Here is a 27,265-nt window from a genome sequence, read left to right on the forward strand (position 1 = left end):
GTGTGTGTGTGTGTGTGTGTGTGTGTGTGTGTGTGTGTGTGTGTTTACATTTAGTAAACATTAGCAACATAAATTATTAGTTCCTGTCACTGAAGAAGCTCCAAACAGTGAGCTGTTTATATAATCAAATTTATGGCATCTGGCAGACTCCCTTATCCAGAGCAACTTACATTTAGCTCATTCCTACAACTAAGCAGCTATGGGGTTAAGGGCCTTGCTCAGGGGCCCATGAGTGACAGGTTGGTATGGCTGGGATTTGAACTCAAGACCTTTGGACCCAAAGTTCAATGCCTTCACCACTAAGCCACCACCTACTAGTAAAATATATCTAATGTATAAAAAATAACGAATGTAAGAAAATATTGGATTTGGTGGACGTGACTGACTTGTGTTATGCAATAAATGTCATCTACTTTCTTGAATATAGCCATATTTAGCCATTTTATAATTTAATAATATAATATTTTAATAAACTAAATATATTACTAAACTTATTTCTAGTTATTTGTTCAATGGCAGACAATTTTGCCCATTTAAAGCATTTTAGAAATGATTTTAGAAACGTGGGTAATGATGTACAGAAATAGTTTAATGATCTTATGTTTAGTTTGTTTTTAAATTATGATATAAAATACTACATAAATTTGTCTATATTTAAGATATTTTCACATGATTTTTGTTTTCAGTACATCTAATTATCCTGTGATTTTTTTTCTCACTCAGCGCCCCCTACATTCATGGATGTGCCACCGCAGTATGTGGAGGCCAGAGAGGGAGGCAGCATCATATTGACCTGTACTGCTTTCGGCAACCCCAAGCCCGTGGTCACCTGGTTGCGAGAGGGCGAGCAGCTGGCCACCAACAAAAAGTACACGGTAATTATCTGCTCAGATTAAACTGAGGTTTTTATCTCCCTGTATGAGTCATTTCACCCTAGTGAATTGGTCTAAGTGTCAGAGAAGTGAGAAGCAGAACAGCGGTTTGGTTTAACACCCTCATTACAAACTTGACGTTCCTTGCATTCGAGCCGTGGCAATAAAGAAATTGTTCTTTCATGCTTTGAAAGGGAAGAATTAATGCTTTAAAAAAGTGCAGTCAGGGGCTGTTGTGTAGGCTGAGCTGACAGACGAAGGAGCACAATTGTGTGGAATGAGTTTTCAACCTTGACCAGACGTGAGAGAAGGAGAGAAGAGTGTGAGAATAGCGTGTGCTGGATATGACAGAAACATTCAGGCAGTCTGGCTCTGGCAGGCATCGTCTGGCAGCACATCAGAGCAGCACCAATGCTGATAGATAAAGACAAAAATGTTTGGAAATGCTGCAGATCCTAGTGAACAAACAGCATTTAATTTTTTTTCACTTATATCTAAAGTGATTTCCATTGAACTGGGTTAAGAGTGGTGGAGATGGGATTTAATCTCTTTCGATCACTTACCAAGAGACTTAAACAGTGTAACCACTAATCACATATACTGCTCTGTATCATTTGTCTTCTTTTGCTCCATGAATGTGCACCATTATTATCACTCTTTATATTATGCTTTAAATGACATTTATTATAAGCTGTAAAATCTCTAGTAACTCTATTAGAAACAGCATCATGTACCACAACAAAATTTAAAGAGATAAAAAGTGATTTTGAAATATGTTTTTTTTTTTTTTTTTTTTTTTTTTTTAATGAGCTACACTATATTGGCAAAGGTTTGTGGACACGTGACCTTATGGTTTGTATGTGCTTTGAACATTTCACATTAACAATCTACTGGGAAGATGTTCCCTTAGATTTTGGAGTGTGCTTGTGAAGATTTGTGCTACAAGGGTGTTAGTAAAGTCAGCTACTGATGTAGGGTGGGGAAGCCTGGGGTGCAGTTCCAATTAAGGTCAGAGCTTTATAGCAGGCCAGTGAAGCTCTTCCATCTCAATCCATGTAATCCATATCTGCATGAAGCTTGCTTGTCATGCTGGAACAAGTTTGGGTTTTCTAGTTCATCCAAAGACATCTTATACAATTGGGTGCTTCGACCTTTGTGATAACAGTTTGGGGTAGAACCACATATGACTGGAAATGTCCTGACACTTTTGTCCATATAGTGTATCTTGGTTATTAAAGTCAATTATGTTAAAGACAGCAGGCGAAGGCAGATGCAAGTGGCCATTATTTTTTAAGTGAAATGATAATAATACAACCAAAGACGTGAAAACAAGGACCGTTAAGATGAACGATGGCTGGAAAACAAAGGACAAACAAACTATGAGTGACACAACACACGAATACGGCAACAAAAGCTTGACAAAGAGATGTTAAAAACAGGAACTTCATACAGTGGTTCTACTCAAGATAAAACAAGGCACAGTGACAGCTCTTGAGACATGTGACATACTGTGTCTGTTCTGATATTGCATTACATAAGATGAACGATAGGAAATTAAATTATATAAAAAAAAAAAGAATAAAAAAAAAAAAACATATATATATATACACATATACATAGTATAGTTTCTTTCGGCTTCTTCCGTTAGGGGTCGCCACAGCGGATCCTCCGCACGTTTTTGATTTGGCATATGTTTTACGCTGGATGCCCTTCCTAACGCAACCCTCCCCAATTTATCCGGGCTTGGGACCGGCACTGAGAGTGGCTGGGGATGGTTCCCTGACCGGGAATCGAACCCGGGTCGCAGCGGTGAGAGCGCTGCATCTTAACCACTAGACCACCAGGGGACCTTATATATATATATATATATATATTAATATATGTATACACTATGTATAATATTTTATTATTTAAATAATTGTAAAAAGTATTCATAAAATTAAAAATAATAATCAAAATTAAGAAAAATACAATAAAATGTTTATTTGAATTATGTTTTAATAGAAAATTGTTGAGGACAATTAGACACCCATTTTAGGGACTACAATTCAATACTTTATAACTAAACAAATCTAAGCAGATTTTTTTAAATCATTTGTCCTGTTTTATCTCATGCTCAAACTGAATATAGCAAGGTTTAGGTCACTTTTGTATGTTATAAACATGAATACTTAAGTTTTGCAACATGATCTCTTTGATGCAAACACTGGGGATTGAATTAAACCTTCCTCCGTGCACAGCCCACTTGCACATTTATGCTGCAGGAAATGTGGTTCGAATACCCACAGTTAATAAGATATATGTTACAAACAGGCTGCAGCCCAGCACTGTTTACTTTCAGCTTGGGTAAGAACTCTATAAATTCTTGTGCAGCAGCATTAGAGATGAAATATTTCCCTCATTACCTAAACTGAGACACAGTTGGCTGGCTGTGTTGTCTGGATTTTATTTAACACTCCGATGCAATTATATATATATATTTTATTTATTTCTTTGCTTACCAGTTTCTAGGTTTTCCCCTTTTAAAGTCATTTCCACTGCGCCAAGGTTTCCACAGAAGCCGCATGTCATGACCTCACCTTTAAGAAGAGTGGCGAGACGGCCAGTGGATTTGCGCTCTCTGTTCTGGCTGCCATGGCCGGAAGCTGGAGAAAGGCAGGAATGTGAAGATGGAGCAGACAGTGTAAAGAGTCAGAAGAGGGGGATCTTGTCTCAGAGAGGCAGACGATTTTATTCCCCAGAGATCCCGTACTTATACTCATTCTTAGCCTCCCACTTTATGTGCTGTAACGTGCATTTGGTCTATTCAGTAGAAGCAGTGTTTATAGTTTATTTCTCACTCGTGTCTGGTGCGTCGGTGCAGTGGGTCAGACAGTACCGCAACGCTGATAGAGTAGTAAAACCACGAATTTCCCTAGTTGTGCTAGCTGTACAGAATTCAGAAAGCATATTAATGTGTATTATTCCACACCATCATCAGACTGGGCATGTCTGACATACTCTATGTCTAAATTCTGGAACATATTACAAAAAAGAAAGTCCATACCTAGAAACAATTATTTTTCCAATTAGTAAAAAGGCTCATAATTGAAGGTTTCATTCTTTTTTCAAACTGTGAATTATGTCTCATATATGTGTAGGTAAGGTTTAGGATTATTCTGTTTGTAGCTTGTAGCACAATATATATATATATATATATATATATATATATATATATATATATATATATATATATATATATATATATATATATATATATATATATATATATATATATTTTTTGGCTGATGTATGAAGTACATCAGCAAAATATACCAAATTCTTTCCATTTGATTATGTTATTAGGGAATATTCAGCCAAAATTAACTTACTTAAATACTTGTTTGATTACAAGTGGTAGCTCAATCGTTAAGATGTTGGACTTCTGATCAGAAGGTTGTGAGTTCAAAATTCCACCACCTACTGGTTAAGCTGCCACTACTGGGCCCTTGAGCAGAGCCCTTAGCCCCCAACTGCTCAGTTGTGTGCATGAGATAATTGCCTTAAATGGCCTTTTTTTTTATGTTCACCTTTTGGTGTGCAAACACATGTATAGTCAATGTACGATCACAATGCTTCAGAGAAGAACAAACATACACTCTACTGGATTTTAGTTATTTTAATTCGTGATAGTATTGTATTTGGTAGGATCTCAAAAATACTTTTAAATACAGTTTATCAGATGTGATATCAGCATGTCCCAGATGTGAAGTGTCAAAACAATAGTGCACAAACCACACTTGATAATTGAACCCTAGAGGGGATGTTTATTTTTCGGGCACCAAAGAGAGAAGATGCCTTCGTCTGTGAAGAAGATGAATCTGTAAATTTGTGTAATTTTAAATAGATCTTTAAGCTAGATATCAAAGAATTGTTGGGGAACATTACTGATTATGGAAAACAAGATTAGTAAGAGACAAGTTTGATGGAAAGTCAGTGTATTATTATTTTTGAGATTTAATGATGATCGGATATGACCCTTTTGTACCTCAAAGCTAACAACTCTATATGGTCTCAGGTATCTGTGCAGAGAAAACAAAGATAAAACACAGGATTATTGATTTTGTGATTTGGTACTGTAATTTTCCGAACCTAACCAAGCCATTCTGCATGGTGACAAAGCTTTCTCCTGCTGTGTCTTCAGATTATACAGTATGTGTGTGGATTTATGTGTGGAAAATCAATTACAATGGATATTTTGTGCACAAAACCACACCTTAAGCGAACATAAAATATGCATAAAAAAAAAATTATATGACTATTTTGCAATTTTAAGCAATAAAATATGTAAATTCTGTTTAAATTTGGCTTCTAGCTTTAACATCTTGCTACATCTTCCTCCCATCCCTTTACTATTCTCTCTCATTGTGATAGCCAATAGAAGAGTTGGTAAATGTTCAGTAGCAAAAGTATACAGACTAAGCAAATTAATCTAAACATTACAGTATCATGAACTATGAAGATTTGTTTTTGTCATTCCTATCATTTTATTATGTAGTATAATTTTGTTTTTTATTGGTAGTATACTCTTCCTGTGGGCTCACCACCTGCAGGAGGGACCGTAAGGGACGGTGCTGTGAGGATTGGGCAGCAGTCGAAGGCGGGGGTCTGCTTAGACTGCTGCCCCCGCGACCCGAGTTACGGATAAGCGGGAGAAAATGAATGAATGAATGAATGAATGAATGGTAGTATACTAGAATTTAATTAATGTTCTACGTTAATTATGTTATTAACTATGTGGCTGTAGTATGCTGTAGATATTAAATGCTATATATTTTTTTCTAATACCATAACACAGCCGTTGTCAGATATTGTAAATTGTTACGGAATGACTCAAATTTACAAAGCAGTGTATGCAAACATTTATGCACTTGTTTATCTTCAGTAAGTGCTTTTTTGGTAAGTGTTGTGGTGGATCTGGAACCGAGCCCAGGAACACTTTGCACGAGGCTAGAATACACCCTGGCCAGTCCATCACAGGGCATCACACACACATTTAAACACTCATTTAAGCCTAGAGGCAAATTAAAAACAAGAAGAACTAAAAAGACAATGCACAGAAATCCCACATAATCAGTATGAAAATTTGGTAATACTGTCAGCAATAAAACTGTGAAATTATTTGTAAAAAAGTTTAATTGAATGTATAGAATTTCCTGTGTCATGGTGTATTTTGGCTTGTAGTGTTAAACTGAACGAATAAAATATCGGTGATAGAAAATTCAGTCACATGGATTTATAATGGCCATAATTTCTGTTTTTTTCCATATTGACTGTGTCACTGTGTAGGTGAGTGATGGAAGTTTGACCGTGCAGGCCATTGCACGGGAGGACAGAGGAGCGTACAGCTGCCGTGCTCACAGTGACCAGGGAGAAGCACTACACACCACACGTCTGCTCGTGCAAGGTGAGGAAGGGTTTGAATAACCACTCTAAGAAGAACTGGATGGTCTTTAATGTTGACATGATATAATATCTTTTGACAGCAATGATGTCATTGTCATTGTCTATCTGGACAGCTATAGATGAAAACACAAGAGCATTATAGAAGGTACATAGAATTTGTTGAAGTTTCTCAATTGTTAGTGTTTATTTTATATACACACTGTAATCAGGGTGGGCCGTGCATTTTACATCTAGGTCTTCAGTGGCGTTCTACTTGAATCAATAATGATACCATCATTATTATGCCATGGCTATAGACAACATAAATACTATTGCATCACAGACAGGTATCTCATGCAGTGTGAATGAATACTATCAGTAAAACAAGAAACCCAATAAATACAATTCAACAAGTCTCTTTTCACTGTAGCCACAGCTGCACTGCCAGCATACATAATTTCTATCAGAAGCATTTTTTTTCTGTGCATTGCTGTTTTCTTAAGGAATTAAAAATTAAAGCAAATTGTCACGTTCTTCAGCTTGTAAATGTCCTTATAAGTGTTTTTGTGACCAAATACATTTTTTCTCATCTGTCAACTATTGTGGAATATAAAAACAGCTGTAAAATCCACACGAATATATCTGAGCATGAGAGCTGACTAGCGAATGCTCTGACCATATAATCAAAGGATGTGAAAATGCATACGTAAGCAAATCGCAATCTGATAGATTTGACTCAATAGGACACCCGCAGTGTTCACAGTGCTGTTTTTTTCCTTTCCCTTGACCCCGCCAACGTGACTCCTGAAATCTAATTGGATAGATTGGACAGGAACTTAATATGCCTGTTAACATTTTAGACCAGTAATAAATAATAGCAAGATTGTTAAGAGCATTAATACAAACTAACAGATGGAAAAACTTTAGAATTTCCAGTGAGGTGAGGACTGTATAGGTATAGTCCTTATCTGCTCCAGATCTTATATTATCTTATATATAAGATATTTTAGATTATTGAAAATAAATTTCTAAATGCATTTGTCATTCATGCCCACAAATTCAGTTTCCCAGATTGTACCTCAGCAGATGTGTGTAGTGGAATTCGTAGTAGTGGAAACTCGAGGCACGTCCCTCTAAAGCATGTTAAGATTAAACATAGATGCCACATGAAAATTTAGCACAATTAATGGTGTAGGCATCTTAAAGTAATACATCTCCAAAAGTTTGTGGACACCTAACTATCCTACCCATATATGTTGTGTAATGGCTTATATGCTGTAACATTATACATTTCCCTTAACTGGAACTAAGAGCACAAAAAACATATTCCAATATGACAGTGCCCGTGTGCACAAAGCAGGTTCCATAAAGACATGATTTGACAAGGTTGAAAAAGGTTGGAAAAACTAGTGTGTGCTCCACCGTGACCTGACTTCCTTCCCACTGAACACCTTTGGGATGAACTGGAACATGCCCAGGCCTTTTTGCTTAACATCAGTGCCTGACCCTAGTAATACACTAGTGGCAGAATGATCACAAGCCTCTACAGGCAAGGTGTAAATGTCCAAGTGACCACATTCTTTTGGCCAAATAGTATATCCCACAAGCATCTGGCTTAAATTGGGATGGACAGTATAATGATATTGTCAAAACAAGATATATTAAATGACTGAATACTATCATAGATGACTCTTGTATATTGCAGGTTTTTAAGCTCGGGAGATCTGCGGTGTCAAATAAAGAATCAATTAAATTGTAATATATGAGTCATGATATTTCTAATAATTTAGTGAAATTGAATGTAAGGTGTTTGTTATGAACAGGGCAGCTTATTGGGGTAAGACATGGAGGGTGTGTGTGTGTGTGTGTGTGTGTGTGTGTGTGTGTGTGTGTGTGTGTGTTGTGCTGATGTTGAAGCCTATACGACTCCAGAGCACAAGGGTGAAAGATGAAGTGCCTGTATTTATTAGCCCTGCTCTGTGTATGCAATGACAGCAAACACCATCAGTCTGCATGTCACTGCCTTCTTGGCTTTCGCCGCACTCTCATTTATGGAGGCAGGACACAGACATCACACTGCAATATGTGTCCAACACAAACAAACTCGCTACATGCCAAGTTTCACGTTTTACTACCATATAACCCAGCAGTTGAGGCATTTCGGCGCAGGACGCAGACTGAAATTTCCATTCCAGGCATGGCGCGTTAGATAGGATTCTAGCCCAACTTGTGCCAAGTCAATATTGCTGGCCCAGGGCTTGTTTTCTTAAAATTTAAACTGGTGATATTGTTTATACAAAAGCAATATTCACTTTTGGCCTTTAGGGAAACTACAGAAAAGTCTCCTGTAATAACGCTACAGGAGCCTGTCCTGAATATTTATTTATATAAATAAATATTGCTCATAGCATTTCTTTTGTCAAAACTTTTAAACATGCAAAAACCCTAATATTCATGAATCACTGAAATCGTTGCTACTTAAAAATTTCCTCTGGGCAAGTTTTAAAGGGTTCCATTCATCAGACAGCTTTGTAGTATCTGTTTTATTGATCAACATAAATCAGCTCTTGCTCTTGCCTGCAAATCGGATGATGGCTCCCTCTGGTGGAGTAAAGGGGAAACCGCAGTAAGAGGTGTGACAGAACCCCCATCCTTGCAACACCTCTCAGTTTTCTTCTACGAGGTCAGACCTGGGTCTGAGGAGCTGGGTGGTCTGGGTGGTTACTGTTAAACTCGTCTGTAAGGAATGGTCAAGAATGTTGTCTTGATTCACCCAGCACTGTTCTTCTGGACCATATCTCTACCAGTCTACGAGGTCCTGGAATCTGCCCCGCCTTAATATGGCACGTAACATATACAGGGGGATTTTGGTCTGACTTGTTGTTTGTCTGTGGTGTGTGAGCCGACTTGAGCAGCGGAACATGGACGGATGGAGAGATGTTGGACTTTGGTGGTAGTGGCAGTCGGTAGGTGTCTGGGTTGATTTGCTGTAGGATCTTGAAGATTAAAATTTATCTTGGGTTGAGCTTTTTGCAAGGCAGCTTTAATTTTATGTTCTATGTAGACAGCCCCACTATTCGGCCGGGTTGATGGGGTGTCAGAGTGCCTTTAGCGAGTCGCCTGAATTTCTTGGTGCTGAACAGCCCTCTAAAGATGTACATGCACCTGTTTTAACATTTCTCTACTTTGTTTAAACCAGTCAGTCACTGCCGGGACATCTAAGAGTACTTTGGACCATGAAAAGAGAGGTGGTTGGAAGACAAGTAAACATTGGAATGAGGTGAGGTTGGTAGAGGAATGGGTTAGCGAGTTTTGGGCATTTTCTGCCTAGATGAGGAACTTGCTCCAGTGGTGTTGCTCCCTATTGCAATATATACTCAGAAAACGCACTAGTTTCTGAATTACTTACTTTTTCTGGTTTGCTTGTGAGTGATATCCTGAGATTAGGCTAACCTGGATCCCCAACATCTCACAGAATGCCTTTCACACTGGAGACGTGAACTGGGCACCCTGATCTGACACAATATCTTCTGGTATGCTATTATTCCAGAAGACGTGTTGCAGTAGCCGTGCCTCTATATCTGTGAGTAGTCCCTTCAGGGGTATAAACTTACAAGCCTTCAAGATCTGATCTACAGCAACCAGTAAGGCAGTGTTTTCCTGTGATTTGGAAAGGTCCGTAATGATCTACTGCAATGTGGGATCATGGCCCTTGGGGAAGTGGAAGGGGTTCCAGTAGACTGCATGGTAGTCATCATGGGGTGCGTACTCTCTTCACATCAGCAAGGATTGATGGCCACCAAAATTAATTTCGAACCAGCGCAGTTATGCTGCGACTTTCTGTATGTAGTATTGATGTATTTAAGGCTGCGGTGGTGGGTGATTACTTGAAAAGGATGTTGGGATCCTTCTAACCAGTGTCTCCACTCTTCCAGTGGCTCCTTTATGGACAGTATCTCTCTGTGACTTTCAGTATTATAGTGACTGTCGGTAATTGTTAGTTTTCTTAAGAAATAGGCACATGGAAACAGTTTGCCTGGGTTACCATAGCTTTGGGAGAGGACGCCCCCAATTCCACAATTGGAGGCATCTACCTCTACCACAAAGGGGGTGCTGGGGTCAGGAATTGGGGGCACGGTGAATCGGAGCTTAAGTTCCTCGAAAGCCCTTTGCACATCCCCCAACCAGTGAAGTTTTTTTGGGTTTACCCTGCAGTAGGGTTGTGGGTAGGACTGCTACCATGCTGTAATTCCGGGTGAAGCATTGATCAAAGGCTGCAAAGCCCAAGAACCCCTGTAATTCCTTGATGGTAGATGGCCAGACCAGTTGTCATTGCTTTGACCTTGCTTTTGTCCATTTCTTCCCCTTGTTGGCTAATGACATAACCCAGGAAGGTGGTTGTTTCTTGGTGAAATTTACATTTCTTCACCTTGACTATTAGTTAAGTTGGTGCTTTTATTCACCACATTATCTGTGTAAAGCTGCTTTGAGACAATGTTCATTGTTAAAAGCGCTATACAAATAGAAATGAATTGAATTGAATTGCTGTAATAGGTGCACATGTGTTGGATCTGGAGGTTGAAATTCTGAGAGTCTATTAAGATGACACAGGAGGTCAGTAGGTTCCAAAATATCTCATTTATGAAAGCTTAAAGTACAGGTGCATTGTGAGGGCATGTGGCATGACTTTGCATTCATAGTGCTACCTGGTGGTGTGGAAGGCCGTCTGACATTCATCTCGCTCTTGATTCAAACCAGGTGGTATGTGCTGTGGCAGTTTCACTTAGTAAAGAAGCATGCCTCCCGGAGTTGTTCTAAGGCAGCGGGCACTAGCGGGAGTGGGTGAGGGTATCGAACTGTGACTACACTTAGACCCCGATACTCGATGCATGGCCTGAGTCCCCAATCTTTCTTTTCCACGAAAAAAATACTGCAGCTGCAGTGATGTGAAGGGGCAAGTAAATCATGCTGCGAGAGCTTCTTTGATATACTCTTCCATTGCGTTGGTTGCTGGTGCCGATAGGGGGTCGATATGGCCCCAAGGAGGAAACATTTTTGAAAATAGCTCGATTTCACAATCCCAAGAGCGATGTGGGGGTAGTGTCATGGCACATTCCTTGTTAAAAAAACACCTTTAAGTTTTGATACTCTGTGATAACTGCCACATTAGATTTGGGGCTCTCTACTGAGATAGTGTGGTCAGTTAAGCTTCCCATCCATGCACCATTAGGCATTTTGGTGACCACCGTACTAACTCCCTGTGTTTCCATAAGATTTATGGGTTGTGGGAACCCTAATATGATTGGGTTGTTTGTCAAGGATATAACATATAAGCAGATTTCCTCCATATAAAAGAGTCCAACTTTTCAATTTTATCAGTTTTGTTTGTTCAGTGATGTAGCTGTCGCCTATGGGTCTATTATCCACTGTGGTGATTCTCAGTTGGGTGACACAATGCACTGTGGGGAGTGATGTTGGATGATATTGATGGCCAAACAGGACACTGTAAGAGCATGGAGTCAGGCTCACCTTGATCAGTGTGAGTTTTTCAGAATTTGGGTGATGGTTCCCTCTGTTGGAGTGGAGGGGGAACCACAGTGGGAGATATGACAAAACCTGCTAACTCATGCAGTTATCGAATAAGCCAATAATGTTACACAGTTCATAAAATGATAGAGATGTAGGTAAAGAGTTTAGGTAACATTTACATCAAACATCAGAATAAATAATTTTATTTATTTGTTATTATTTATTTGTTGTGCAAAATAAATAAATGAATAAATAAAAAACCGATTAAATAAATCCAGAGTTTTCTTTCCTGTTATGTCTCCAGGTAGTTGCAGCTCTACCTCTGCGATGTTAATCTATATTCTATGTGACTCTCAGGACACATCTTGGTCCTTGTAGTGTTGTGATACGCCATATTCACATAGTAGCAATGGTGCTGAGAGAACGTGCTTGAGAAACAGTTTAGTGAGGAGAAATAAATCTACTTATAAAATATTGGTCACATTATAAAATATTAGTCACATCATTGTTCACTTATTGAATAATAAAAGTATACTGCATCTCCTAATAAATAAATATAAATAAATCAGTTTTTACTGATGCAAATATGATAAAAATGATGCAACTTGTGTTTGATGCACATTTTTTTTATAATTGATGTATCACATTGCCATCTTTTATGCCGATTAACTGATGCGAAGTGAAAAAAAAATAGATTACATTACATTAGAATATAATAAACAACCAAAGTGACTGTAATTATTTTATGCATATTGTATAAGTTACACTTTATACATGTTACACTCTACAATACAGTGTGTTTTGCTTCTTCTAGGTCCTCCATATATAGTGGCGCCCCCTGAAAACATCACCGTGAACATTTCTCAGAATGCGCTCTTCACGTGTCAAGCAGAGGCCTATCCCGGCAACCTGACCTACACCTGGTTTTGGGAGGAGGACAATGTCTACTTCAAGAAGTAACATTATGACTCACTGCACTATTTTTCCATTAAACAGACTAGTGATTATTTGTGAGATTGTTTGTATGTGTCTGCTTGTTTAGGATTCACAAATAATTACTGTAAAGACATAAGATTTCTGAATCTCAGGCTTCCAGGTTTTCTGCAGCTGTGTTGCTTTGACATGCAGAAGCTCACACAGCAGGTTTTGTCAGGACAGTCTGCTTGTGTCATCACATGCCTTAAAATCACATGCTGATAGTCTGAGGGTGTGCCAGGAAGTTTTTTTGACCATACAGAGAAATAGTGCCCTTCTGAACAGACTGATAATAGCCTGCCTGAGTTTCCACTTAATCCACACTTTTGCTGCACAAGACCTTTTTTAGATGTGCCTGAAAGTTTTGCTCTCAATAGACCAAAAATGGCCACCACACTTCAATCCCAGGCCTATCCAACTACTTTCCCACTGTATTTCTAGGATTAACCTAGGGTCATCACATGCCTTGTGTGTGTGTGTGTGTGTGTGTGTGTGTGTGTGTGTGTGTGTGTGTGTGTGTGTGTGTGTGTGTGTGTGTGTGATTCTGTGTGTGTGTTTGTGTGATACTGTGTGTGTTAAGCTCATTCCCCTGTGCCTAGCTGACGTCATTGCAATAAAATAGCATTACAGAGCTCAAAACAAATGCAACCCAAAAATAAATAGAGTAAAGACTAAAGTAAGTGAGCGATATCATGTTTTAAATTTAAAGGGGAAAATAGCAGTGAGGCATTAGAACCCAAACAACAATAGTTAAAAAAAAAAAAAAAGATCATAATAAATGTAAACTTTATTTCTGAGTGCCTTAAATGGTGATTATGTCCTAATGTGATTTATAACATAATGTAATTGAATCAGCTTTAAATTGTTCTCTGTATATTGCAAGTAAGGATTTAATTTAGTCTCAGCCTAAATTATGGTGTTTATTTAAAATACTCCATAAGTGAATTGTTTTTGGACACCTGATCACATCCTCATGAGGTTCTATAAAATAATTGGACAAACAAAATCTTATAAAATGTCTTGGTATGGTGTCGCTTTACAATTTCTCTTCACTGGACCTAAAAGGCAGTTTAAAATTTTGGGGATAGATAAACCTGAGCGAGCTCCATGAACACATGATTGGAAGGAGTTAAAAAATTTGTGTGTCCCACTCAGATACCTGAACTCAAATGAAGACCTTTGTGATGAACTGGAACATTAAGTGCACTCAGGACCCATACCTCCTCCCCTGATTTCAGTTACATAACACAATTCCCCCAAATTTTGTTTAAATCCTTCCTAGAAGAATAAAGATTATTATACCAGGATAGGGAAAACTAAATACTAACTTCACCAAGCACATATGAATTTTATGGTTTGTTGTTCCCAAACTTTTTATCCTGGAGTATACATTGATAGTAGGTTTAAGGCAATAACATTTTGTCAGTAAAAGATTTTTGATTTGACTTGACTTGAGTTCATAAAGTAACCCCTCGTACTATTCAAGGGTTGCCAGATCTCAGCAAATACTCTTGCTCAACTGCATGTCTGAAACAAAAAGCCCTGAAATAAAAATCACATAAAGCCTTCTTTTCACTTTATTTCAGCGATCTCAAGCTCAGAGTGCGCATCCTGATCGACGGCACACTCATCATCTACCGTGTGAAGCCAGAGGATGCTGGAAAATACACCTGTAGCCCCAGTAACAGCCTGGGCATCTCACCCTCTTCCTCGGCTTATTTGACAGTGCAGTGTAAGTGCACTATTCCTCTCGTTTTTCCCAAATATAACAACCCCAAACACTCACACTGCACACTCAACCACCTCTGCATGGTTTATGACCTTTGTGATCTGTTTTGCATGGTCAGAGTGGGTAATTGGTGTGTGTTATGTACACATTCTGTGGCTGTTTGGTGTGATGCTGATCTTGTCTTATGATCTGCCCTAGTTTCAGGCTCTCTGTGGAGTACACAAGAACTTCTTGTTTCTATCTGTATTGGTGCCATATGTGACTAAATCAGCTGAATAAATCTGAGCCATGTTCCTTTCAGCTGTGCTAGTGCCTTCTGCTCCTGTCATGACTAGCATTATTATAGGACTAAAATTTCATGTGTATATTTGTATCATAGTGTTTATCAGAGTATTTATATTTATAATGCATAATATCTTTCTCCTTTACTTCTTTCCTCTTACTTATTTTTTAAGCAGGTGATTTGTATATTTCCTCATGTAGAGGAGTGGTGTACTTCACCCATCACTGCTGTAATGTAAAAATATATCATAAAATTTTGTACTTGAGTTTTTTATATTGATTCATTCATTCATTAATTGTATGACCAACTCACAAACAGTACCAAAAAATGCTTCACCCTTATGTTTTAGGGCAACTATTTCTTTCCCCTTTCAGAAACCATATTGTGTCACTGTGATTAATAGGTGAGAGTGTGTTCAAGTCCAGTTTTGCTCTCATTGATTTCTGGTTGCAGATTGCTGTGCCATTGTTAGGATTTGATTTCACAATATCTGGGTAATCGAAAGAAAAAGTTTTTTTTTTTCTGTAACCTTACTTGGGAGCCCCCCAAAAAAACATAACTTATTTCAGCTTTAGGAATAATTGCACAAATGGAAAGTAAGCTATGTGGTCTCTGTACCACGAAATAATTAATAATGGTAGATAGGAGTGCTTTAGTTTACTCAGTCACGGTTCCTTTGAAGCATTGACAATATGACAGGTGTCAGAGTTAAAGGTGCTGTGATTTTAATTTGGAGTTACAAGAAAGGACAGGATAAGAAATTAGTTTCTAATTAGAAGGACAGTGCAGATAGGGCGTTTTGGAGACAAGGTGAGAGAGGCACGATATAGATGGTTGGCTCATGTGCAGAGGTGGGACATATATTTTGATAGAAGAATGCAGAGTATGGAGCCACCAAGCAGGGGGAAAAGAGGAAGGCCAAGGAGGAGGTTTATAGATGTGGTAAAGGGAAAGGGGCAGATGTAGAGGACAGGGTGATATGGAGACGGATGATCCGCTGTAGTTACCCCAAACAGGAGCAGTCGAAAGAAGAAGAACTTATAGCTTCTTTGCATTTATATGATTGACTTGATAAGGACATATGATTAGTATACAGAATACAGAAATACAAGTATAATAATATAGCTGATCTTATAATCATTCTACCAGTATGCTTCTGCCTTGTACATTTTTGTGTATTGTGGTGATTCTCCGCCACGTAGGGCTGAACACAGACATCTTCATCTTCCGTCTGCAGCCTGTAGTGAGAGAAAGAGGGTGTGAGAGCCGCCATTAATTGGGAGCCCAAGGTTCTCCAACTCCCGGCTGCCTTTTATAAGCCTTGCTGGGCTTGGAGACAGTGATGAGCCGCCACTCCAATTGAGTCCAGCCGTGTCTTGTTAGGACGCCAAGCCTCCCCGTTTGCTGCGCTGGACTGTGCTGCCTCAGCGCCGTCCTTCCTCACCCTGCTAATGGTTGAGTTCGGAGCGCTTGCCCCTTTTGGCACCTGAGGTGGAGGCCTGTCGTCACATCACTCCCGCCTCATCTTTGAACTCACCTTCAACGGCATCCAAGCCCAGTGTCCATGTTTTAAGGTGAAAGCGCCCTTCGTGTGGAAAACCACCGGTCTGTGCTCGTGCTCGCATTTTCCACCACTGTGGCGACTTGCCACCGCATCGGGCTTAACACAGACATGGGAGAGTTAGGTCAGGGTTAAAGTGTCTTCATTCGGGACCAGAAGTGAGGGTAAAAGGGAAAGGGATAGTGTTTTGAGTCATTAATTGGGAGCCCAAGGTTCTCCAACTCCCGGCTGCCTTTTATAAGCCTTGCCAGGCTTGGAGACAGTGATGAGCCGCCACTCCAATTGCGCTCCAGCCATGTCTTGTTAGGACACCACACCTCCTTGTTTGCTGCGCCGCCTCAGTGCCATCCTTCTGCACCCTGCCGATGGTTGAGTTTGGAGTGTTTGCCGTTTTTGGCAACTGCGGTGGAGGCCTGTTGTCACAGTATGTTTTATTATAATCTCAAAAATCTTGTTAACTTCATTTGAAGCCTTAATTGTGGAAAGGGAAAGCTGTATGTGCAACTCAATTAATATATATATATCTTTTAAACCAATTACGGTTGCACAAGCCAGTGCACTCTTAGTGCCAATCCCAAGCCCAGATTAATGGGGAGGGTTGCATTAGGAAGGGCATCCAGCGTAAAACGTGCCAAATCAAGTATGCAGATCATGACCCAGAATTTCATACCGGATTGGTCAAGGCCTTGGTTACCAACGACTGCCACAGGTATTGTTAGTCAACAAGGTACCAGTGGAAATTGGTCTACTGTTGGCCAGAGGAGGAGAAGGAGAGGAGAAAAAAGTTTACAGAGACAGCAGGGAAAGGAGAAGTGTAGGAAAGTGGAGGTTAGTGTGGGCACTTTAAATGTTAGTACAATGACTGGTAAAGGGAAAGAACTGATATGATGGAGCGGAGAAAGGTAGACATGTTGTGTGTTCAGGAGACCAAGTGGTAAGGGAGTTGGAGGGGGGTTAAAGTGTTTTATCATGGTGCGGATGGAAAGAGAAATGGTATAGGGGTGATTCTGAAGGAAGAGTACACTAAGAGTGTAATGCAGGTGAAGAGAGTTTCTGACAAAGTGATAAACATGAAACTGGAAGTTGAAGGGGTGATAAATGTAATCAGTGCATATGCTCCACAAGTGGGTTGTGAGATGGAGGAGAAAGAAATATTCTGGAGTGAGTTAGATGAAGTGTTAGAAGGTGTACCTAGGAAATAAAGATAAGTGAATGGGGCAGATTTTAATGGGCATGCTGGTAAAGGGAACAGAGAAGATGAGTAGGCATGGCCTTAAGAAGAGGAATGTTGAATGGCAGATGGTGGTAGATTTTGTTAAAAGGATGGAAATGGCAGTGGTGAATATGTATTTTAAGAAGATGGAGGATCACAGGGTAATGTATAAGAGAGAATGAAGGTGCACACAGGTAGACTCTATTCTATGTAGGAGATGCAACCTGAAAGAGATGTGAGGTGTTGTAATGTATGTAAGGAATGTAAGGTGTTGGCAGGGGTGTTCTGTAGGATGGTTTTGGAGGTAAAGAATAAGAGGAGGAGAGAGAGGACAAAGAGAAGAATAAGATGGTGGAAACTAAAGGAGAAAGACTGTAGTGTAAACTTCAGGGAAGAGGTCAGACAGCTGCTTGGTGGTTGGTAAAGAGGTGCTGGATGATTGGGCAACTACTGCAGAGGTGATAAGGGAGACAGCTAGAAAGGTACTCGGTGTGACATCTGGAAATAGAAAGGAAGACAAAGAGATGTGGTGGTGGAATGAGGAAGTGCAGTGAAGCATAAGGAGAAAGAGGTTGACAAAACAGGATTGGGATTGGCAGAGAGATGAGAAAATTAGGCAGGAGTACAAGAAGATGCAGTAGGAGGTGAAGGGTAATTTCGCAAAAGTCAAGGAAAAGGCATATGAGAAGCTGTATGTGAAGTTGGACACTGAGGAAGTCAAGTCTAGTCAAGTTTATTTCTATAGTGCTTTTCACAATGGACATTGTCTCAATGGGAAGGAGAAAAGGATTAGTCCTGATTGGCCAGGCAGAGAGACCGAGCTGGGAAGGATGTGCTAAAATTTGGAGTAATAAAGGATGGAGATGGAAATGTGTTGACTAGTGAGGACAGTGTGTTGGATAGCAGTGATTAAGAGGATGAAGAGTGAAAAGTCGGTAGGACCAGATGACATACCGGTAGAAGCGTGGAGACGTTAAGGAGAGATGCCAGATTGGTTGAAAACTGAGGGAGGATCTGACCATCTGTGAGCAACAGTATGGTTTCATGCCGAGGAAGAGCACTACAGACAAAATATTTGCTTTAAATATGTTGATAGAGAAGTATAGAGAAGGTCAGAAAGATTTGCATTGTGTGTTTGTGGATTTAGAGAAAGTGTACGACAGGGTGCCGAGAGAGGAGTTGTGGTATTGCATGAGGAAGTCAGGTGTTAGAGAGATATGTGAGGGTGGTGCAGGACATGTATAAGGACAGTGTGACAGCAGTTAAGTGTGAAGTAGCAATGACAACCTGGTTTAAGGTGGAGGTTGTACTGCATTAAGTATCGGCTCTGAGTGCTTTCCTGTTTGCAGTGCTGATGGACAAGGTTGACGGACGAGGTCAGACATAAGTCTCCATGGACTATCATGTTTGCGGATGATATTGTTATTTGTGGTGAGAGTAGTGAGCAGGTTGAGAAGAGCCTGGAGAGGTGGAGCTACACACTAAAGGGAAGGAGAATGAAAGTCAGTAGGGGTAAGACAAAGTACATGTGTGTGAATGAGAGGGAGGGCAGTGGAGTGGTGCGGTTGTAGGGGGAAGGTGGTGAAGGTGGATTAGTTTAGGTACCTGGGGTCAACAGTGCAAAGTAATGGAGAGTGTGTTAGAGAAGTGAGGAAAAGAGTGCAGGCAGGGTGGAGTGGGTGGAGAAGAGTGGCAGGAGTGATTTGTGATAGAAGGGTATTTGCGAGAGTGAAAGAGTTTATAGGACTGCAGGTAGACCTACTATGTTGTATGGTTTAGAGACAGTGGGATTGACTGAAAGACAGGAGGTGTAGCTGAAGGTAGCAGAGCTGAAGATGTTGAGGTTTTCATTGGGAGTGATGAGGATGGACGTGATTAAAAATGAGTTTATTAGAGGGACGCATGTGGTAAGTAAGATGGTTTGGACATGTGGAGAGGAGGGACATGAGGTATAACGGCAGAAGAATGCTGAGTATGGAGCTGCCAGGAATGAAGAAAAGAGGAAGGACCAAAGAGGAGGTTTATGGATGTGGTAAGGGTAGACATGCAGGTAGTTTAATAGAGGCAGATGCTGAGGACAGGGGGTATGGGGACTTATGATCCACTGTAGCGACCCCTAATGGGAGAAGCCGACAGAAGAAGAAGAAAAAGAAGAAGAAGAAGAAGAAGAGTCTCTCTAGTTTGCACTTTCCTAGCTCTGACTTGATGCCTTATTTGACACCTTTTTTAAAAATCATTATTGTTGGTAAAAAGGTGACTGTTATGATTGTTTTGGTGCTTTTTGTAGATCCTGCCCGTGTTCTCAACATGCCACCAGTCATCTACGTCCCGAGAAAGTTGCCAGGAATTATACGCTGTCCAGTCGATGCCAACCCGCCTGTATTGTCTGTCAGATGGGAAAAAGATGGATATCCTTTAAGAGTTGAGAAGGTTAGAAAGTTGTGATGACTATTGACCTTTGTGATGCAAGTTCACACTTTGACTTTGTGCAGAGTTATAGGGAACATCCTTTGCTCTGTTGTATCTTGTTTTGCATAGTATCCTGGCTGGAGCCAAATGCCAGATGGAAGCATTCGGGTGGCAGAGGTCACTGAAGACTCCCTTGGCACCTACACCTGTGTGCCTTACAATGCTCTAGGTACCATGGGACAATCCCCTCCGGCCACTCTGGTGCTAAAGGTTTGTATCTCTGTATAGATTGTTGTAAAATAATCAACCTCTGGTAGGACACAGGACACTGACTTATGAAATTCAAGTCGTTTGGTTACAGCAAACGTTATTTTAATACTATGGTGCTCTCAACTGCCATATAGGACCCCCCTTACTTTAACGTGAGGCCTGGTGGGGAATACCGTCAGGAGGCCGGCAGAGAGCTCGTCATCCCTTGTGCTGCTTCTGGAGACCCTGAGATTCCAACCATCACCTGGAGAAAGGTACAGCAACTCGGCTTACGTAACAGACCACTGTGCATTTGACTGAGAGCTCTTCCGAAAGGTTACAGATAACCATTGATTTTTAACAATGAACTAAGCACTACACGGTTTTTGTCTTGGATTCTGTAAGGCAACCTTAATATTCGTCTGCAGTGCAACTTTGTAATTGCTGCTGCTAGGCTGCACTCCTGAATTCTACTCTAATCATTAGAACGTGATGAGCACTCTCTGTCAGGCTGAGCCCATTACTCAAATTGAAAATGCGAGAAGGAGAAGAAGCCACTGAGAGTACTGTACTCTGGTCTGTAGGTGAGCTAATTGTACTAAACTCACTGCATTTTATTTCAATGCATTGCGCCAACATTTCACACATTTACCTCACTGCCAACTCTTCATCAAGATTTCTCCAGTGTTGTACAATGTTTTCATAATGGACTGCCATTTCTGCTTCTGCTAGAACAATATTATCTATACTGCCCTGACAAAACAAAAAATCTATGGTCCTGGCCTTAGATTTGTGGTCCTGAAGGTTGTGAAAGTTCAGTTATTTACCAAGTATGGATTAATACAATTCTGAAATTGGTTGCTGTGTATCCATGGCGCAAATGGACAAGTGTGCGCTACAGACACAAAAACACTAAGAGGAGTGCTACAATTAACATCACACAAGGTGTACATTAATATATACTGTTAGTCTTCGACGATGGAGATGCATTCCTATGAGCCTATCTTAACTTAAAAATATCATAAGTCGAGATATCGCTTTGCCTGTAAGTTGTTAATAATTATCTAATTGCTTTACATTATTTAGCAAAACAGAGCAATTTGCATTACTGTACTGTATAAACTTTACAGTACATATATATGTGGCAATGGTTGCCCTGGTTTGTGATTGAAAGGCGGAGCCAAAGTTAATAAGCAGTACTAAAAACAGCTAAAATTGGCTTTAAAACACCCGAAACACACACAAAAAAAATTTGCTCTTACACCAACAACTGAACGCTGTCTACCGCCATACAGCCTGGTAGTGCCCCAACCTGTCGTACAGCATATACAAAATTTTTGTATAATTTTGTCGTATTGCTATCGTCATCTTAAGGTCAAACCATTGTAACACTGGGATGAGCTGTATAGTCCATTGATGATGCAAGTTTAACTTTCAAATTTCCTCCTAAAATATTAACTCCTACAAGAACAGCAAAGAGGATAAGTGTAATGTAAATGTAGATCTACCCTGCATGAGATTATTGTCATGATACTCCACTATAAAGGTTTCATGGACCTTTTACTAGAAATTATACTTTTCCATTTTTACATGATATGTACACAAGTTTGTGACCATAAGATTTGCAGATTTTTTTTTATTTTTATGACCATAACATTCCTATGCGTTTGTATTGTCCCCATTTGTATTTACCATATTTTGATATTATAATAACCGCTAGTCTTATAAATGTTCCATTCGAGTTTTTAGAGTTCTAGAGTTGAGATTTGTGATTATTAAGCCACAACGGTGTTAGTAAAGACAGGTACTGATGTAGGGTGAGGAGGCCAGGGGTGCAGTCAGCGATCCAATTCATCCCAAAGGTATGCAGTAGGGTTGAAGTCAGAGATCTACTGTATAGAAGTCCACTCAATATCTTTCACTCCAAACTTTGTAAACCGTATCATCCTGGAGCCTGTTTTGTTGAAAAATGTATTCCTACTGCATCCAAAGACATCCTAAACAATTGTGTGCCTCAAAATTTGTGGTAAAAGTTTGGGGAAGAACCACATACAGCTGGAAAAGGCCCAAATAATCTTGTCCATATTGTGTATATTGTTATTTAATGTATATAGTGATCTTTTAAAATGCGTAATGTTTATTGCTGACTGGACTTGACTTTGTGTGCTTACAGGTAGGAAAGCCAAGCAGAAGCAAGCACAACATCTTACCCAGTGGCAGCTTACAGTTTGTGTCTCTGAGCAAAGAGGATCACGGGGAGTGGGAATGCGTCGCCACCAACGTCGTCACAAGCATCACTGCCAGCACAAGACTCTTTGTTATAGGTATATTTACTGTGTCCTCTATTATTTTACGCTTGTCCAACATGCTAATAATAAGCATGCTGTTTGTACATTATTGAACATTTGAAGGCTCTTCCATGGAGAAGTTGGTGTTGTATCTAAAATGAACTCAAATGTTGAGCTTATTTATTGCACAGGAGCACCTTGGTCCAAAACCCCAACTGACTGTATTAGACTGTAGTAAGGACATTACTCATAATCACACACTCTGGTGCTCGTGATATTTTTCACTCTCCAGTGTTTGTATTTATTATTATTTTTTCTCAGATTTATAATCATACTCTCAGTGTACCAAATGAGCATGGGTTCCCTTTTGAATCTGGTTCCTCTCAAGGTTACTTCCTTCCTCATACCATCTAAGGGAGTTTTCATTCCCAGTTGCCAAGGCTTGCTCATTGGGGATAAATATACATAATTCACTTATTTAAAATGTTGTTCTATAATTCCTACATTCTGTAACTCTGCTTTGAGACAATATTGATTGTGAAATAAAGTCCAGTTAGATATAAACTTGAATGAAAAAAAACCCTGAATTAGGCAAAGGGATGGCATATTTTAGGCATTGGGAGTGTAGACATGTTGGTGTCAAATTAGCATTAGTTCAGTAGTACACATCACATGCTTACAGAGTCACAAAGATAATGTCCCTTAAGCCTTTTGTTTATGTGATATTCTGCAATAGATTAAGTTTAGACTTAGCATCCAAACAGCTGGAGTAAATTATTATGTGAAAGACCTGGCAGGTGCTTCATCCCAAATGACAAGTTTGGTATGCCAAATGTCACATACATTAACAGTAGTGTGCACAGGGTGTTTGATGACAGGTTGAATTTATGTCACTTAAATGTAATTAGGTGGTAATTATAATGCTTATTACTGCTGTTCAACCCTGATTAAAAAGCTTATAAAGTTCCTGAGCAAGTCTTTGGCTGTAACTGTTTTTTTTGTTGTTGTTATTATTTAAAATTGCATTTACCTGACCACTATTTTTTTGAATGAATGCTGTTTTCTAATTAGTTTTTTTACCCTAAAAATGTCTGTCTGTCTAGTGTAAATTATTCTGTAAATGATTTATGGGTACTTATGTTCATATGTAGTATCGGTTGATAAATCAGGTCTAATGTTTGGTGCATATTCATAAAAACTTGCTTGAAAACAGCTTAAAAGAAATCATTTTTATGCATTGTAAAGAGTGGGAAGTGACCAGGTTTTTCTGTGTTGCAGGCACTAGTCCCCACGCGCCAGCTAATGTCCGTGTCTCAGTATCCACAACCTCAGCTAATGTCTCCTGGGAACCCGGATATGATGGTGGTTATGAGCAGACCTTTTCGGTCTGGTATGGCCCTGTGTAGGTCCCCCTAGCACCTATAGTTAAAAAAAAAAAAAAATAAAAAAAAAAAATATATATATATATATATATATATATATATATATATATATATATATATATATATATATATATATATATATATATATATATATATATATATATATACGTATATATATGTACGTATATGCCCCTAGGTTACAAAACTACTAAAACAAAACGAACTAATGACCCTGGAAGGCAGAAAGGAGTAATCTTATCAAATGATACATTTATGTAATACAAATTTAGTATTAGTGTTGCACTTCTTTTTCATTCTATTTCTTTATATAGGATTTTCTCTGGGGTCTCACTGCATGCTGTATTTTTTTAACAGGAAGAAGAAGACAGATCTGGGTCCTCATGATTGGCTGTCCATTCCTGTGCCCAGCACTCAGACCTGGTTGGTGGTGCAAGGCTTAGAGCCAAAGACGGCATATCAGTTCAGTGTGCTGGCCCAGAACAAGCTGGGCACGGGCCCGTTCAGTGAGGTAGTCACTGTGAATACAGTAGGTGGGTGCCACTTCCATTTACGCTCTCTGTAGGGTGCAGTGATTCTCTAACATCCATATAAACATTTAATGCTTTTTGGGGCTGGCGAAGCAAACAACCACTGTACATGTTACCTGGTCTGTGTGTGCTTTTGAGTATGATTTTTGTGTCCTTAGTGTACCCTATAAGTACTCCGGAACCACTGGTGCTTCTTACCCCACCGCGGTGCCTCACAGCTAACCGGACACAGCAGGGTGTACTGTTGACATGGCTTCCTCCAGCCAATCACACTTCGCCCATAGATCGTTACATTGTCGAGTTTCGATTGGGAGAGAGGTGGGAGGTGCTCGACGACCTAATTCCAGCAGATGAGACTGAGATCTTAGCTAGAGACCTCATTTCGGTAAAAGAAATCAAGGGGGTCTGTGTACTGTTCTAAAATTCATCCAAGCATGATTTTTTTTTTTTTTTACTGATGATGCCTTCACCTGGCTGATAAAAATCTTTCTCAATGTGACTCAGCTATGGATGTTTTGTTTATTAGAATGAGCTATTTATTTTGTGGCATGTTTAAGACATGAAGCAATGTCAAACAACAGTTATATTGAGATTGTCATCATTAGGCATGATACTTAAAAATGTTTTAAATAATTGTCCTATCTGGGGTTTTTTTTCACACGCACACACTTTTGTGTTCTTGCTGTTGTCTGGCACACAAATACAGAAGAACAAAACCTAACTACAGTCTGATTTTTGCTTTGGTTTTATTCCAATTAGAAACTACAGTAAAACAGTAATACATATAAAGTATCCATTAGAGTCTTACGATTAGACTATACGTTTTGTAATTGAATCACTTTACACACACTTGAAGTGAATAAATATGTAATGAATAACACTAGAAAGACACTTTGCTATCAGCTTGACAAAGGCATGAAGAAGAATTCATTTTTACTTTTACACCAGAAATTTTTTTTGCTTTTTAATCCTTTTATTTTTGAACACTTGTTTTATTTATTCATTTGTTTAAATTTTTTGTCATTTAGCTTGTAATAAATTGCCTTGTAGTTATTAAAAGAGATAATAGTTAACATTCTTTTAATTCAGTCATGTAATAGTTGTGTTGGTCATGTGATAAAATTCCCTGGCCCCTATGATATTTGACCTACACCCTGTTAACGCAGTTTGCAAAAACTATAATATATTTGTCTGTCCTATCTTTCTCTAGGACTCGTGGTATGAATTCCGTGCCCTGGCAGTCATGGATGATCTCATTAGTGAAAGCAGTAATGTAGTGGGAGTGTCAAGCACAGGTGAGAATTTGAAAAAGCTATTTTTAGACCTCATGAATTCACAGCTTTAGCAGCTTTAACCATGCGGTACTTCATTGCTCCCTGCTGATCGTAGTCGATAGTGCGCTTCTTTCCCATGCTTCGTAGTGTTAGTGAATGCCTGGTTGCGAAATGAGCACCATTGGATAATCACAACGAAATAACGTTGATGCTTTGTTGGCTGCTGTGTGAATAACTGCATGCTAGTTGGCTGCCATGCTTCCATCTTATTTCACGCTCTGTAGTGTTTCTCCTCTCTCAGATCCCTTCCCTCCCACAGAGATCTCTGACGAGGGACTGGCAAGGCCAGTGGTGGCTGGTATTGTGGCTACAATTTGCTTCCTTGCTGCTGCTATACTTTTTAGCACCCTAGCCGCGTGCTTTGTCAACAAGCAGCATCGCCGCAAGCTCAAGCGCAAGCGAGGTGAGTCCTGTTTCAGAAGACTGTAATGAATGAAAATGATATTAGTGACATAGGAATATTTCATTGTAAGGATTCCGACTGCCATTTGCTCCGTATTACATAGACTGAATTGAAAAAAACTTTAAATATAAAATAAAATAGTATATAGCTTATACAGTACATAGTATATTCAGTATGTATTGTGTGGATAGATGTTCATTTATAGTAATTATTGTTGTTTTATCTGTCTTTAGATCCTCCATTGTCAATAACTCACACCAGGAAAAGTATTGAGTCTCCGTAAGTATTGGACACATGGTGACATCCATCATACTCGGCAGTTTGACAGACGTGTTGAGATTCTGTGTGCATGTGTGTGTATGTGTGTACCGAGATTAAGATATATATACTTTATGTGTATGTGTGTGGCAGAGTGAGTAAAAGAAGAAGTGCATGTACACGAGTGGTAGACCAAATGGCTGACCTTAGCAGCTGCCCTGTTTACTGTGTGGAATGCATGGGAGAGAATTTAAGTGACCATCTAAATGACTGCTGAAATGCATCTGTGCTTACATCTGCTTTTTGGTCAGCAAGATGCATTGATTTGCAATTACCAGCAGTTTAATGCAGATTCTCCATAGTGTGCTGAGTTGGAGTCTTATCAATCATCAGGGGCAGCAGGACAATCTGTCACCAAGATGCTTATACATGAGCTTCTGATTGAACTTCATAAACTGATTAGTGCAGCCATGGCCACCTAAACATTTATTCGCCATTTTGATATTCACCTGGGCTTCGGTTTACCTTCAGCCCAAACTGAGGAAGGCATTTAATCCCATTTTGATACCATGGCGGTTTATTTTTTAGTAATTCTAGTCCCATGTTCCCATCCATTTCATCCATTTTTGCATCACTGTTTGGAAACCCGGTTGGGTCTGATGGCCGCCTCTTGCCCCTCCTCTCTATTGTCTCTCTCACCGCAGGCCTCCTCTTACCCCTTTGCCTGGCATTGAGCCCTACTGGGAAGAGCCAGACAGGAGCAGCTACAGGCCCCCATCCACCAGTCCTCAGTGAGTGCCTGCACCTG

General features: G+C 39.6%; 1 protein-coding gene across 8 annotated transcripts in view; it reads left to right on the forward strand.

Moving 5' to 3' along the window:
- Window positions 1-27,265, forward strand: part of igsf9ba (immunoglobulin superfamily, member 9Ba) — a 79,037-nt gene that overhangs the window by 37,031 nt on the left and 14,741 nt on the right. For 2 of the 8 annotated variants that reach the window (XM_083549371.1, XM_083549367.1), the window contains exons 4-18: window positions 724-875; window positions 6,201-6,318; window positions 12,640-12,781; window positions 14,387-14,532; window positions 19,874-20,016; window positions 20,125-20,265; window positions 20,400-20,519; window positions 22,418-22,568; window positions 23,811-23,934; window positions 24,290-24,465; window positions 24,621-24,847; window positions 25,673-25,757; window positions 26,038-26,199; window positions 26,433-26,478; window positions 27,162-27,248. In XM_083549371.1, the coding sequence (XP_083405497.1) occupies window positions 724-875; window positions 6,201-6,318; window positions 12,640-12,781; window positions 14,387-14,532; window positions 19,874-20,016; window positions 20,125-20,265; window positions 20,400-20,519; window positions 22,418-22,568; window positions 23,811-23,934; window positions 24,290-24,465; window positions 24,621-24,847; window positions 25,673-25,757; window positions 26,038-26,199; window positions 26,433-26,478; window positions 27,162-27,248 (2,020 nt within the window). The remainder of the gene's footprint in view (window positions 1-723; window positions 876-6,200; window positions 6,319-12,639; window positions 12,782-14,386; window positions 14,533-19,873; window positions 20,017-20,124; window positions 20,266-20,399; window positions 20,520-22,417; window positions 22,569-23,810; window positions 23,935-24,289; window positions 24,466-24,620; window positions 24,848-25,672; window positions 25,758-26,037; window positions 26,200-26,432; window positions 26,479-27,161; window positions 27,249-27,265) is intronic. The other 6 variants (XM_083549368.1, XM_083549372.1, XM_083549369.1 and 3 more) reach the window with 3 other exon arrangements.

This window comes from Silurus aristotelis (assembly GCF_946808225.1).
Source record: "Silurus aristotelis genome assembly, chromosome: 8".
Taxonomy (NCBI): Eukaryota; Metazoa; Chordata; class Actinopteri; order Siluriformes; family Siluridae; genus Silurus; species Silurus aristotelis.